The sequence below is a fragment of the Pogona vitticeps genome, chromosome 7 (assembly GCF_051106095.1).
Source record: "Pogona vitticeps strain Pit_001003342236 chromosome 7, PviZW2.1, whole genome shotgun sequence".
NCBI lineage: Eukaryota > Metazoa > Chordata > Lepidosauria > Squamata > Agamidae > Pogona > Pogona vitticeps.
The window spans coordinates 9,104,089-9,118,367 of NC_135789.1; the positions used below are offsets into that span (position 1 = coordinate 9,104,089).

Consider the following 14,279-nt stretch of genomic DNA (forward strand, 5'->3'; position numbering starts at 1 on the left):
AGGGCTTATTTTCAGGGGATGTTTTATTTTACAGTTATGTTATCATTTTCTGGTTGCTGCACAATGGTGGAGGATGGGTTTTCACCTAACTAGGGCTTATTTTTGGAGCAGGGCTTATATTACGAGCATCCTGAAAAATCATACTAGGGCTTATTTTCAGGTTAGGTCTTATTTTTAGGGAAACAGGGTAGTTTTAAAATCTGTAGAACAAAACACCCAGTTGGTATATCACACTCCCTCGCAATCTTCACGTGAGCTGTGAAATGTAACATCATGAGAGCACACCGTTTTTAAGGCACAGGAGAGCATAGCTTTTTTATGTAGAATGGTCACTATGCCTCAGATATGTCTTATGTCTTCCTGTTTCAGAAACATCCAGCAGCACGACATACCACCCATCGTGTTCGCAGATAGCTGCAAACTAAACAGCTTCAGTTACTATCTAATTCTTGTTGATAAACTTGCATCTCTGCTACTTTCTTCAGGAGGTAGATGATCATTAAATGTTCTTTCATGAAGAAACATTCTCTTCTCTATAAAAGAGAGTCTATTTTTTCCTGGAAAAATATTGACTCCAGTCAGCATCCACCCACGGTCTGAAAGAGCACCACCATAGCACCTCTGCTTGAGTCCTGCAGCATCTGGATGTCTTGGGCTCCCAGCCTGGTCAAAAGAGAATCACGCCGTTGTACTGTTGAGGTGGGATTCTCAATACTGCTGAACTGGTCCTTTCAAGCTATGTCATCGATGCTAAGAGGAAGACCCTTGTCGGCTCAATCCTTTTGATTAGGTCAAAACAGGTAACGGCTATGATTCAGAACCAAACAATGTGTCACAAAAGATCAGGTGGGTGGATGGGGACATACTGGAATAACTGGAAACATCTCTCGCAACCCAGGCAATGGATGAGGGCAGGCCAAAGTATTTAATGAGGCTGCTTCCCTAAGACAGTAGATGACTCCTCTGGTTAATCTTGAAGCTTTCAGAACTACTTGTGAGAGAAGAAATACAGGCACCGTGCATGGGCAAGATTATCTGAATCAAGACATTTCTCCTGAAGATCTGGGACTGAACATCCTGTTATGTATTTACCAAGCATACGGTTCATCCAGGATCATAGACAAGCTCATTCCGTCAAGTTCTTGCTATATCATAATATGATGGTTGGCGCTCCCTGAGGCCATTCCTCTTCTCCCACTCTCTGGTGCAAACTGCTCAAAGGAAGCCTCTTCTCTGTTCACAGCGCCTTTATTCCAGAGAAACTGATAGGTATGTAGATTCAACAAGGAAGGTGGGGGGAATACCTCAAAGCCACGTGGCACCAAACATTGGAGTAGATCTCAAGCTGTGGCTTCTGAAGTCTTCCTTCTCTTCATGTGTGAGAGGAAAAGAGGTGAAAACCAAATGCATGGAATAAACGGTGGAAGTCAGAAGCCAGGTTGAAATCATTGAGCAAGATCAAAATACATCCAAGAATATTCTAACAAGAAGGTTTAGTTAGTGGGAATGGAGGCGGGCGGGGGGGGGGGTGATTCAAAAGCAGTGGCAGTACTAAAAATAGACAACCGACAGACTAAAAGCTCAACCTTTGTTTGGAAATTGTTGAAAGTCATTGGATCTTTTAATTTTTTTTTGCAAAAGCTGCTCCCCACCTACACACCTTTTTTTAAAAAAAAAAATCAAGCCCTGGAGTGACTGATTTTGTACCATTTTAGGCTTGCTCCTGGATATTTCATTTCTCAAAGCCAGCCATGTATTCTCTTGTGAAAGTGGGGCACTTAGCTTTAACAACAGGGATTGGAAAGATAAAGAAAAGAAGAAGCAAGAACAGCCAGACCTTCAAAAAAGTATAGAAACAGAAGAAGAAAAATTGAACACATCTTTGCTCTGGAAAATCTGCAGGTTTCATGATTCAAAAAAAATCTCCTGCATATTAAGAGGAAATAAACACTAGAAAATTTGGGGTGGGGGAATTTACAGCAGTAACTATCCAACCAAGGCAAGAGCTGGGCTATTTAGAGGTGGGAGGTTAAAAAGCAAAGAGTTCCCCCCTTGTCAAGAAAGTTTCAATTCTGCTGGCACTGGATAAGAAAGTGCTGGAGATAAATATCATTTAGGCCATATAAGGGAAAGGAAATATTTCATCTTAATATGTTTACACAATAAAAAATAGCTGGCAGATAAAGCTTTGAATGTATCTGAACATTTAACCAAAATGAGATGTGCCTAGTGTTGTCCTTGCACTAATGGGGTGGTAGATATAAATTGAACAAATTAATGAGTACATGAATAAACAAACAAACAAACAATAAATTCTTTTCCTAATCCAATATTTCAGCTCAAATATTTTCAGCGCCTGGAAAATGTCCCAAGATGTTTACACAGCAGGTAAACAGAAGATAACTGACATTTTGCATGGACTGGGCCGGGCAACATGCCTTGGCATCCGGAGAGGAGAGGTTGGCTGGCATTTGAAAGGCAGGGACTTTCAAAGAAAAGGGAAGATGGGGGAGAAATTTCTCCCCTAAGGAGGTACGACTGGCCTCCCCTCTGTCTTTCTCTAAAGTGGCACGTCCCATCAACGTTGTCATGTTCAACGTTTCTGGATCCATTAATGCTAACTGACCTCCGTTAATTTTACTGTAAAGTTTTGTTCTTCTGTTTCATATGAAGCTCTGATGTTTCTTCTAATTCTTTTTTTTTTTTACACAACATGTGCACAGTCAACACTGTGCATTGTCCCGAGTACCTTGTCTACAGCCCATGAGGTTAAAAGTCTAATTCAGATTAAAATGGAGAAGTGAAGGGGGCAGATTTTGGGCTTCTGGGATTAACAAGAAGAAAAGTCCAAAATCTACTGGCCTGAGGCATCACGTTCAAGAGCCATTCACTGGGAATGAAAGAATGTGGCATCTGTTGAATATCACAACTGGACTTACAATACTTCCACACGAAGAACAATTCCTGCTCACCCAAAGATTGGCACAATCAAAGTAAACCCCCCAAAATGGGGGTTTCGCACTGACATAGCCCTTTGCAAGTGCTTGGAATAACAGAATACACTTATGTCAATATATCCAATCCCCCTCCCTCAGCATGCACGATGGGAGCCCCAATTAAATTGCCCTTCACTGGATAAAAATTATCCACTACGGTATTTGTTTATTACGTTGTGGTGCTTTGGACATGAGCAAAGAAAGACTCTAAGATTTTGTCATTTCATTTACATAATTAAGAAGGTCTTTCATTTACATAATTAAGAGGGTCTTATTACTAGGCCACTCAGAACTGAAGATTTTGGTCCATCTACTAGAGATGATCCACCGGTCTGCTAGGAAATCAGAAGTCTATGTGCCCATTTGAAGATTTCACTATGAATGGTCATTAATAAGACATCCTACTCCCAGAACTGGCTAGGCTCCTTTTATAGCAACCTCAGTTAATGCTTCTCTTGCAACAGTGAATCCCATAAATGAATGATGCACTGCATGAACAACAGCTTCTCTGAACTATTCTGAATCAAATGCCAATCAGGTTTTGTCAGGTGGCTTCAAAATGGTTTATTTATTTATGAATATTCATTCTCTGCTCAGATCTAAAGATTTCAAAGTAGTGGATAATAAAAGATACACAAAGTTGAAATTAACTTGCAATGTTTCCTTTGTTTGCTAAACAGAGGGTGTGAAAACAGGTAAATCAATTTTATTTAAATCAGCCAATTTTTTTATTTAAACCACGATTTAAATCAATTCAATCTCAAAAAAAAAAAAATCAAACATTTCAAAACAGGTTTAACAGTTCCTCCATGACTTTGCTACAGGAAGATGAGATCTATCACACATTGGTGGAAAGCTAAATGTTGCCCAATACCCCTAAGAAGTCTGAAAACTTGCTATTTTAATGGGGAGTTTTGTTTTTAAATCATCCTCCATCCACCAAGAACTATTGGTATTCCATGAACAGCAGAATGCTCACAAGATGGGCTCCCAACCTCAGGGACAGCCAGACTTCCACCAAATCCTGAAGGTTCACCAAGTGAGCGGTGAGAGAGGAACATCAAATTCCACAGCACAGATATTTCTCTGGATGATTTGCTGTCCCTCGCCTACGGTCGGTCAATAAAACAAGAATTCAACAGTCCTTCAACAGCACCTGCAACAGCTGCGTGCTGTATTATACAAGAAAAAGAATCAAACCAGACAAATCACACAAACATACACCAAAAAAAACCCTCCAAGGCTTGAATTCCAGCACAGAAAAAGCCGTCAGACACCTGCTCGTCAAAGTAAATAAAGTAATAACAGCAAACAGTAGGTCTAACTGTGGAGTTCAAAAATCAAAGCAAACCAGAACTTCTTCTGAACCCTATCATAAAGTACCTAAGGTTCGGCAAGAGATTTCACTGAGACCAGCCCCTAATTCACTTAATTGAAGTTTAATAATTATTACCATTAATTACTAAAGAGCAAGTAACAGCCCATCTTCTCTCTTCCCTTTCACTACACAAATGAACTTCCGTTGTCAAGTGGAACGTCCAGTTTTATCAAGGAGCAGCAAAGGCCAGCGAGAAGCGAGTTCAGAAAGCCTGACATGACTCATCTAACTGAATCCTGCCCACCTGCACTTTGTATCCACCACCTATCTGGACAGCACAGCTTTCTATACTGGTTTCCCTCAACCTGTGTTTCTTCCAAATGCTCTGATTACAATTCCCATCAGCCACAACCAGCATGATGAGAGCTTTTGAAGAGCAAGTTGCAGTCCAAAATATCCCAAAGGTATCATTTTGAAACGCATGGGGGAAAAAATTGAGTCTAAGACTTTTTCTCCCCCAATTTGGGAAGTCCTATAAACGATCTCAAACTTGGGCCCCCGAATGTTCTTACACTACAAATCCCATAAGTCTCCAGCTGCTGGCTATGCTTGGGTAGGGGCCTTCAGCAGTTATAGTCAAAGAACCTCTGGCGTCCCAAGTTTAAGAACAAATGCTCAAAATCGTCCACACTTTTCCCAATTAGGCTGGAAATCTGGAAATCAAACCTCACCTGAGAACTGGGATTGGGGTTTAAGGGAGGGTGAAGGCTTCAAAGGTAACTCTGGAGCACTCCTAGGCTAAGCCCATGCTTCCCAAAATGGCTTCCTACAATGCCCATCACCCCCAAACTGCACAGCTTCCTGCAGATGTTGGAAACTGCCGTCCGATCCAACAGGAGAGCTCCAGCCTAGGGGGATACGCCTTCAATCCCCTTTGCCTCCTAGTATGTATCCGACTTCCCTGCCTTTCCACTTCTGCCTCACAGGGAATGATGGGGCCAAAATCCCCTTAAAAAGAAAGTTTGCACTATACACGTGGCGTGACATCAACCCCTTTGCAAAGCCCATCTTCTGCAGGAGAGCCAGTCCACGTACTAGTGCAAGCTGGGAGAAATGGCAAGGGCAAAGAGGAGGAATGGCTACATTTAGAATCTTTTTTTTTTAATGCCCAGATGGATAAGTACCTCATTCGTTGAAGAGGTTGCACAATATGGGCTTTAAGGAGCAGTAAGCAAAACGGGAAGAAATTGTATCGGCTGCCCAACAAAAAAACATCCCAACATTTGCAAGCCTATAAAAGATGCAGAGCACCCAGATTCTGGAGTGTCACTTGGGTGGAGGGACAGCAGGCAGATTTCAGGCTGAACACCAAGGCGACTCGTAAAAGAACACCCTGTCAAGTCACTGCATGGGTCCACAACACCATCAACGACGCACAATATATAGACAGAATTTTAGTCCTGGCGATGGTCAGCCCACTTGATTTCACACACAGTTAAGCCTAGAGATTATTAAACATTAAGTTTTATAAGTTAACTGGAACAGCATCTCCAATTACAAACCACGAGTGAAATACTCACCTTCGTACAATCATTAAAGGAGAGGAATAGCTCCCTTTATACTTCTGACAGAGGTTAAGTATCATGTGATTAAGCAGTAGATATTTCGCCATTTTTCTCCAAGAAAGAAAGGCAAGGGAGAACAGACACAAGGTCAGCTCGCTAAAATTTCAATAAATATTTACTGCAAGGGGAAGGGGTGATGGCCACGTTCTCTAGACCAATCTCAACTCTGCAAGGACAGCTTTAACGCATTTTAAAATTATGTAATAAGCCTACAAAAACACACTAATAGGTGTTAGGTAATCTATTTGAAAAAGGATCAAGGAGCTAGGAAGATGGTAACCCCACAGGGTTCTCAAGCTTGCAAACATAACAAGGCATGGCTCTTCCTCTTATTTTAGATTTTTATGGCACTTTTCAATATGCATCTCACATTTAGTGCCTCTACCATGTTGTTTGGGAAGTTCTTGGGGGGGGGGGAGAGTAAAACGTTTCAATTGACAACACATGACAGGCCTAAAACGACAGGCATTACAGAACAGGGTGGATAAAAATCAATGATTTGTTTAAACATCAAATTGATTTAAATCACAATTTAAATTTTTAAATCGTTTTTTAAAAATTTTAATCATCACAAACACTTCTTTCTCTTTTTTTTAAGAATTCAATCCATGTTTAAAATCAATTTGATTTAAATCAAATCCATGTTATAGCACAAGCAAGTGGTCCTTGCAGATTAATCACGTGAACACATTTAACAGCTGTTGAATTCCCAGGAGAACTCAAGTTCCTCAGCATTTTGCAGAAGTGAAAGACTGTGTTCAAGCGAGTAGCCCACATAGAGTCCATTCACAGGTATACAAGATGTGTACATCAAGAAGACCTTTCATGCAGGGAAAATGCTATTGAGAAGCCACCTGAAAATGTAAAGGGTAAAGCCAGCGTGTCTCACTTCAGCCAAATTACTTCGACTCACAATATAGTTACTATGAGGATACACAAGTCCTAAGACGTCACATAGGTCAAAGAACATGGAGAGGGAATGCTAATAAATTCAGGTGCTCAAGCCAGCTAAGCTGGTGAATGCAGAGAAGATTGCCAGTGTCTGACATATGACAACCCACAGGTAGCCGAATTAAGTGCAGATATAAAGAGGGAGAATTACAAACCCTGGGAAATCATTAAATGGCTTCTCATCCTACCATGTTAAAAGAAGCATGCTTTGTTTTGCCCATCGGCTATTACCAAACTCTTTCCCAAGTTGGAACCACAGAATCATAATGAAGAGGCCTATTAGGCGACTGCATCCCCACCCCCCACCCCCTGTTCAATGCAGGGATCCAAATCAAAGCAGACCCGACAGGTGCTTGTCTAATTGCCTTGTCATGGTTAAGATAAATACACACACTAGCAACACATTTCATATCACTTCAGAGCCGGTGTGTCTTTTCGCTGCCCACCCCCGCTGTCTCCGTTCACCTGTCAGACCAGCAGAAGCCCCCCAGCAGCTCACTTGGCTTATTCCATCATCACACGGAACTGGAAAACACTCACCTGGCTGTCTGACAAGCCTATGTTTTGCAGGGCCAGCCTGCAGTTTGAAACCAGCTGCTTTAAAAAGAAACATGATGACATCTTGAATTACAAGCAGCTTTCCATCTCCGCTAGCAAACCGCAAAGACGACGGTTTATGGGTAGACGCATCTGACCCAAGTTATGGGAAGGAGCGGAACGTAAGAAAAGAGAGAATAAACCCACCGAAATATGGTGCGTCTTTTTCACTCTTCAGAGACGGATTTGGAATCTTAACAGTAAACATCCCCTCTTTGTTCTAGTCAACTTCCCGTCACATCTCTACGCTTCATGTTTGAGTCCCACATTTCCCTACCCAATTCTCACTTGGTCTTAACACTTCTGAAATGGGACGCGCGAAGACGCCTCCTTCTGCGTAACTGACATTTTGACCTGTGTGGATCTGTGCCACAGCGCAAGCAGGGGAGAGCCTCTGCCTGCCAGCCGCTCCACATTTAAACAGAGAAACGAAGTGTTTAACACTTTAAAACATAGCCATACAAAATTCCTTTAAAGATCTCATTAACAGAAGATTCAACTACACTCCCTAGATGTGGACGTTTAAAGTGTTTTTTTTAAAGGGATCGGCCAATATTTCCACCTCAAGTATCTTACACAGTACATCACTACCCCCTTGTGGATATGCAATAAAAACATCATCTCTTGATTTTCAAAACTGGGTTCTCCCAAGACAACGTCCATCAATAAGTGCCAGGTCTCTCCTCTTCCGTTCATAAGTCTCACTGATTACCTATTAAGCTCCCTACCATTAATTCCAAGACAGATCCGGACTCCCATCTGTGTCATTTTACGTTTCACATGAAACTGTCTCAAACTCTTGGGGAGATGCAACAACAAAATCAGCTCCGTTGCACACCCATTATTTTACCCTTAGACAGACGCTCTCACTTTAACCCTAATTATTTTTAAGAAGAACATCACTCTGCTCCCCACTAGGCGATAATAGTTAAAAGTGAGAACAGTGCATTCCTTCACTATTTTATCATTCCCTATCGTTCACTTAAAATCCAACCAATTCTTAATCAAAGAAAAATCCAACCCATTTCCCCCCTGTGCACAAAATGCACCTTCTTGATGTGGCCTCTTGGTGCCCATAGTTCACATATTCCACACTCTCTCCACTTATTTTCACTCTCATTTTGAGACGCTGCCCATTTCTAATGTCAGGCCTTGGCCACCAACACGCACACCCCACCTGCACCAAAATGCCTCAAATGGGGGGGGGGGAAGTCCCCACCCCAGGATCCAACACCGGAGGCCTTCTTCCAGCCAGCGGATATTCCAAATATTTTGTGGGACTGAAAAAAGTTGCACCCATAGCTCCTGAGCATAATTCCACAGTTGTCAACCACAGAGCAGAGGAAGCAAAAACCACATATACAGCAAGGTACACGTGCGGTAAGATCACACGTACAGCATCTTTATGTGATGGCAATATGTAAGACATGTGGACGCAGATATTAAAAGCATTAGGACAGATCCCTTGATCTACCAGAGGAGTTTCTCAAATTAAAAAAAATTCACAGCATTTGGAAAGCATCTAAACATGACAAGGGGTTGCAGACTTTCCTTCGAAAGCATTTATTTTCAAGCAGAAGATTACAAAGCACAATGAGTCTCACCAACCCTAGATGCTCCTCCAAGCAACACACCACATGGGATCACGTGAAAAGAAGTGAATATGAGGTGGCCATTCTAACATCTCTAGCAGCTTAAGTAGAGTTAACATCCTAGCAGCCACCTGGCTCCTCCGCCTGCCAGTGGCTCTCCCAGGTTTCTTGCAGAGAAAGGCCTCTCCCATCTTTGTTGCCCAAGGTTGCCAAACAGCAGCAGGATGGGGTGGCCAGGAGCAAACCCAGGACTTTCTCAGCCTATGGCATGTACTTTATCCCCTAAGCAGGCTGGCCTCTTCTCCCTATGAAGCACTGGCGACGTTGGCTGCATAAGCCCCAACTTCTCTGCACTAACAACAACAGCAGGCCAGCCCTCATGGAACATGGGGAGCCAGACTCTGCCCTGGGAGTAAATTTAGCACTGGAGAGGATGCAGACCCTCTGCCAGCAGCTTGAGACAGACCGATGAGTACAGGTCAGCAGGATTTAGGCCACACTGTGCCCCCATCTTGAGAACGTACAGCAGAACTGAGAGGTGCCAACAGGTAAGGATTGGGTAGGCCTGAGGCCGACAAACCCTACCATCTGCTTGTCCCCTTTCAGCTGCTTTATACTATCCATCGGGGACAGCAGCAAACCCAAGAGTCTCACAGTTTAGTTTCTAGCCCACGCTTGTAATCTCTCCGCACAAAACGTGCAAAGGAAACATCAAGGGAATCCAGGATGATCTCCTAAGGAAATGGAGGCACACTGGCCACTTATGGGCCAAAGCATGTGGGATGGATAAATGCTGTTAAATATATCCTCTTCTCTGTGCAGGGAGAGTCGCTCCTCCCGAGACAACTCCACACGCCACCTTTCCTATGCCAGGCACATTCCAACCAGGCAGCACACAACGAGGCCCGAAAACGTACCAAGTGCTCAACCCAACTGCTCACAGCCGTCCTTCAACAAGGACAGCTGTCTTCCTACCTGTGCAAGCGACACGCCAACATGCCTGTGCACCCCAGCGCAAATTCCATTTGTACCCCCAGAAAGAGGAACCGCATGCCTCCTCCTTGAACAGCAGCACAGGAGAAGCACAGCACCAGCCATCCTATAATACTTCCGGCACTAGCACGAGGAAACGGCTCCCTCCTCCAGACACCCGGCCTCCAAACCACTGGGAAGGAGAATGGAAGGGCCATCTGCCTGACAGGGGAAGGGCCTCTCTTTGGCTGCCGAGGACATTATCCTGTAGGACCTCGATGGGTTTCGTTTCCTCTCATTTTATCTGTGTGCACACACAGGCCTGCCACCATAACCAAGGCATAACCAGCGGCTGACATTAACGAAGCTCTTTGCTTTTCCCACATTTAGCAACTGCATGGCTGCAGGACGGTGCTTTACATTTGTAGGTCTCGCGACCTTTGCTAGATGAAAGAGAAAAGCAGGAGATTCTCCACCCAAGAGGCTGAAAAAAGCCACATGTTCTCGCTTTCCCTTCCTCCATCATGTCTGATCACAACCGTCGCCAAGGTGTCGTTTCTTCACCCACATCACAGGGACGGGCACCCTTCCCCTCCTCCTTCTCTGCTGTAGAGCAAAAGGAAAACACACTTCAACCCTTCCGCCTGCCATCCAAACGTGGGCCTGTCCCGTCACCTTTATCCAGCCAAGCACCGCCATGTCCTTGTCTGCCATCAGCTGCAAGGCCTCCTCAAATGACAATGAAAAAACAAGCCGTCTCTCCTGCGCCCACCAGTGCCAAGCTCACCTGGGGGCCAAGGCAGACCCTAAACTAAACGGCACCCACTCCATACAGGTTTGTGGGTTTTTTTATGGACATGTAAGGAGGCAAGAGGGAGGGAGGAGGGTCGGGCGGCCTCTCCAGGGCCAGAGGGTGAAAACAGTGCCCACTGACCCTTTGGCCTGAGCTCAGAAAACATTTGTGGTCTATCCGGGTGCCAGCAAGAAGGAGAGGCGGTCAAGGCACTTCCTTGCACAGCCAAGCTGGAGCCGGCAGCCTGCGAACTGTCCTGTCCTCATGCAAGGAGGGAGCCGGGTGGGGAGGCTCGTCCCTTCGGTGTGCAAGAGGGCAGATACACAGGTGGGCCCCGGAGAGCCTTCCCTCCCTCCTTGAGGCTCCGCCTTGCCTGTCATCGTGGCCTGGCCCAGAATCATCACTAAACGACCCTGCCTTGGTGTCACTCAGCTGCTCTTCCTTCCTTGCTTGCTTTCCTTCCTGACCCCTGGCCTTGCTCACCCTTTTTCCCAGGCCTCCCCTGGCAGCTCCCCCACCCCACCCTTCCCTCCTCTTCACACCCACCCCACGTGGGCGCCTGGCTTCTTTTTCATCATCTTCTTCTTCTACCAGACTAGCGTCCGAGGGGGAGCGGGGGGGGGGGAGAGAGGGGGTCCCTTCTTTGCACGCTCACCTCGTGTGTATGCGCGCGCGCGTGTGTGTGCGTGCCCGCGCTCTCTCTCTCTCTCTCTCTCGCCCCTTCGATCGCTCGCTCGCGCGTGCGTGCAAAGAAGAGCCGGTCTCTGCACACACAGACGCACACACATATATACACACACACCCCGCGCAGGTGCGCGCGCATGCCTGGGCGAGCAAGGGGACCCTCCTTGCACACACCCCTCCGGCGCGCCTTCTTCCTCCTGACCCACCTCCACCCCCCGCCAGGGAAAGAGGAGGGGGGCTCCCCTTGTACTTAAAGGAGGGGGAAGAGTGTGTGTGTGTGTGTGTGTGTGTGTGTGTGTGTGTGGTGGGGAGGTCGATTCATGGCGGGATCCCCGGATCCCCCTCCCTTCCTCCCCCTCCTGCCCGGCGCCGCGGGTGATTCTCAACTTTGGGGCCCGGAGGAGGAAAGGCAGGGAGGGAGGCAAGGAGGGAGGGACGCGCAGGATGGAAGGGAAGAAGGAAGGAAGGCAGAGAGCGGCGGCGGCGCGCATGCGCGCTCCCGCGTGGGGTGCATGTGCCGGAGAGTCTCCCTCTCCCTCCGGCCTTGAGCCCTTTCCCCCTCCTCTCCTCTCCCTTTTCCTTTCCCTTCTCCTCCTCCTTCTCCTCCTCGCTCACCTTCCGGCTTGTTTTCGGCGGCCATTTCCCCTCCGCGCGCCTCATCCTCTTCCTCCTCCTCCTCCTCCTCCTCGCGGCCGGGACCCAGGCAGGCAGGCTCCCGCTCCTTCCGCCTCCGCCTCCCGCCGCGGATGATGGTGGTGGTGGTGCTGCTCCTCCTTCCGCCTCCTTCCTCTTCTTCCTCCTCCTCCTCCTCCCGCCGCTGCCGCCGCCGCTCCGGCTGGTGGTGCCCCCGCCCCCTCCTCCTCCTCCTGCCCCGACTTCCGGTTCCGCCCCGCCCGGCCGCCGCTCCCGCCGAGGTGCCGCCGCCAACCGCCTCTTCTTCTTCCTCCTCCTCCTCCTCCTCCACCCGGCCGCCTCTCCCTGGCTCGCTCTCTCGCGCGCGCTCGACGCCTTCGGCTTTTTCGCCTCACACGGAAGCCGGGGCTCCCGGTTGGTGGCTCGCCCGGAGTGACGTCTTCCTGGCCCAGTGTCGGCCGTCGGGAGGCGGGTGGAAGGGGGAGGTTGGGCCTGATGGGCAGCGCCCGCGGCCTATAAGCTGGCCAGCCAGGGGGTGGGTGGGAGCGGGAGAAAAGGAGGAGGGGCGGAGCGGAGGAGCTGCCCCCTCCTCGCCAACGTCCATGATGGAGGCGGGGGAAAGGAGGGAGTCAGCGAATCCGGAGCGGGGGGAGAAGTCGCCCAATGGCATCCCATCGTGGAGGGCGGGGGGGGGAAGAGTATATGTTGAGTGACAGCAAGTGCGGCCAGTGGCAAATTGGAAAAGAGAGGGGCGCAGACACAGGGCCGTGACGCAAATGGCGGGCAACGCCGCCCGGCGAATGGGCAGAAAGGCTGGGCAGCGGCGGCTTCCCAGAGGGGAGGGGCAAGGAAGAGAGAGGAGTGAGAAGGATGGTCAACGTAGAGGGTGGGCGGGGCTAGGAACCACCGCTAATTGCTATTCGCCAGGAGAATTGACAGGAAACCGCGCCCCTCCTCAGCCCCCTTCACCCCAAACGAAGGCGCCGATTGGCCGAGGCGCCAGGAGGGGGCGCGGTGGCCAATGGGAGAAGTCCTCAGCGGATCCGGCGCGCTGATTTGCCGGAGATCCTCCCGCGTTCCCGCCTCCTGCCGTTGGATGGAACCGCTTGTGGTCGCACGGGAGGATCCAACACGGCCCGGTGGGAGGATCCTTCTCCCTCATTGGCTGATCCCGCAGCGGGATCCCTGTGAGGGGGGCGGGGCTGTGGTGAAAGCCCAGCCCGTGCAATGAATTAACTTTCGGCTTTACGTTGCTTGCCTCGTTACTATTTTGAATTCAACGCCCCGTCGTTACTTTTTCCCGTTGTTCCTTGCGCGGACTGAACTCGTTCCTCGATTCGATCAATGCTTCCAACCCTCCATTGGAAGCCTCCTTGGTTCCACCACATTTTTCCCAACCGGAGATCCCGACAATGATCTCTCCCATAACAAACAGCAAATAAACGTTACTTTGCCAGATAGTTATGTCGCGACTGGGATTCCTCGCTTGCATCACCTCCTTTTTTTAAAAATCGCGGTCAGATTTTTTTTCCACCCAGACTCTTGCATGGCCACATGGCATGAGATTAATTAAAGGTGAAGGTAAAGATTCCCCTTGACAATTTGTCCAGTCGTGTTCAACTCTGGGGCACGGTGCTCATCTCCGTTTCCAAGCCATAGAGCCAGCGTTTGTCCAAAGACAATCTTCCGTGGTCACATGGCCAGTGCGACTTAGACACGGAACGCCGTGACCTTCTCACCAAGGTGGTCCCTATTTATCGACTCACATTTTTACATGCTCTGGAACGGCTAGATTGGCAGGAGCTGGGACGAGCGACGGGAGCTCCCTCCATCACGTGGATTCGATCTTACGACAGCTGGTCTTCTGACCCTGCAGCACACAAAGGCTTCTGCGGTTTAACACAGCGCCACCACGTCCCTTGTATGGGATTAGTTACATGCCTCTAAAGCCATTCCCATTCCAAGGTGTTGTTGACCACGACCAGGAAAATGCAGAGACCTGTAAAGTTCCACATCCTGTGTAAGGGATGGGTTGCTCGCAGCCACTCCTTAAAAGGAATCAAGCCGGAGGGGTTGGAGGTGGAGATCAATCATTTTCTCCCTCCCCAAGTGAACTTT

At 47.9% G+C, this 14,279-nt stretch overlaps 1 protein-coding gene across 4 annotated transcripts in view; it reads right to left on the reverse strand.

Annotated features, from left to right (window-relative positions):
- The window catches only part of CAMTA1 (calmodulin binding transcription activator 1), a 583,032-nt gene extending 570,482 nt beyond the window's left edge, over positions 1–12,550 (reverse strand). For 3 of the 4 annotated variants that reach the window (XM_072977723.2, XM_072977721.2, XM_072977722.2), the window contains exon 1: positions 12,144–12,328. In XM_072977723.2, coding sequence (XP_072833824.2) covers positions 12,144–12,168 — 25 coding nt within the window. In that variant the 5' untranslated portion in view covers positions 12,169–12,328. Of the gene's footprint in view, positions 1–12,143 lie in introns of all 4 variants that reach the window. The other variant, XM_078379134.1, reaches the window with a different exon arrangement.
- Between the last annotated feature and the right edge of the window lie 1,729 nt (positions 12,551–14,279).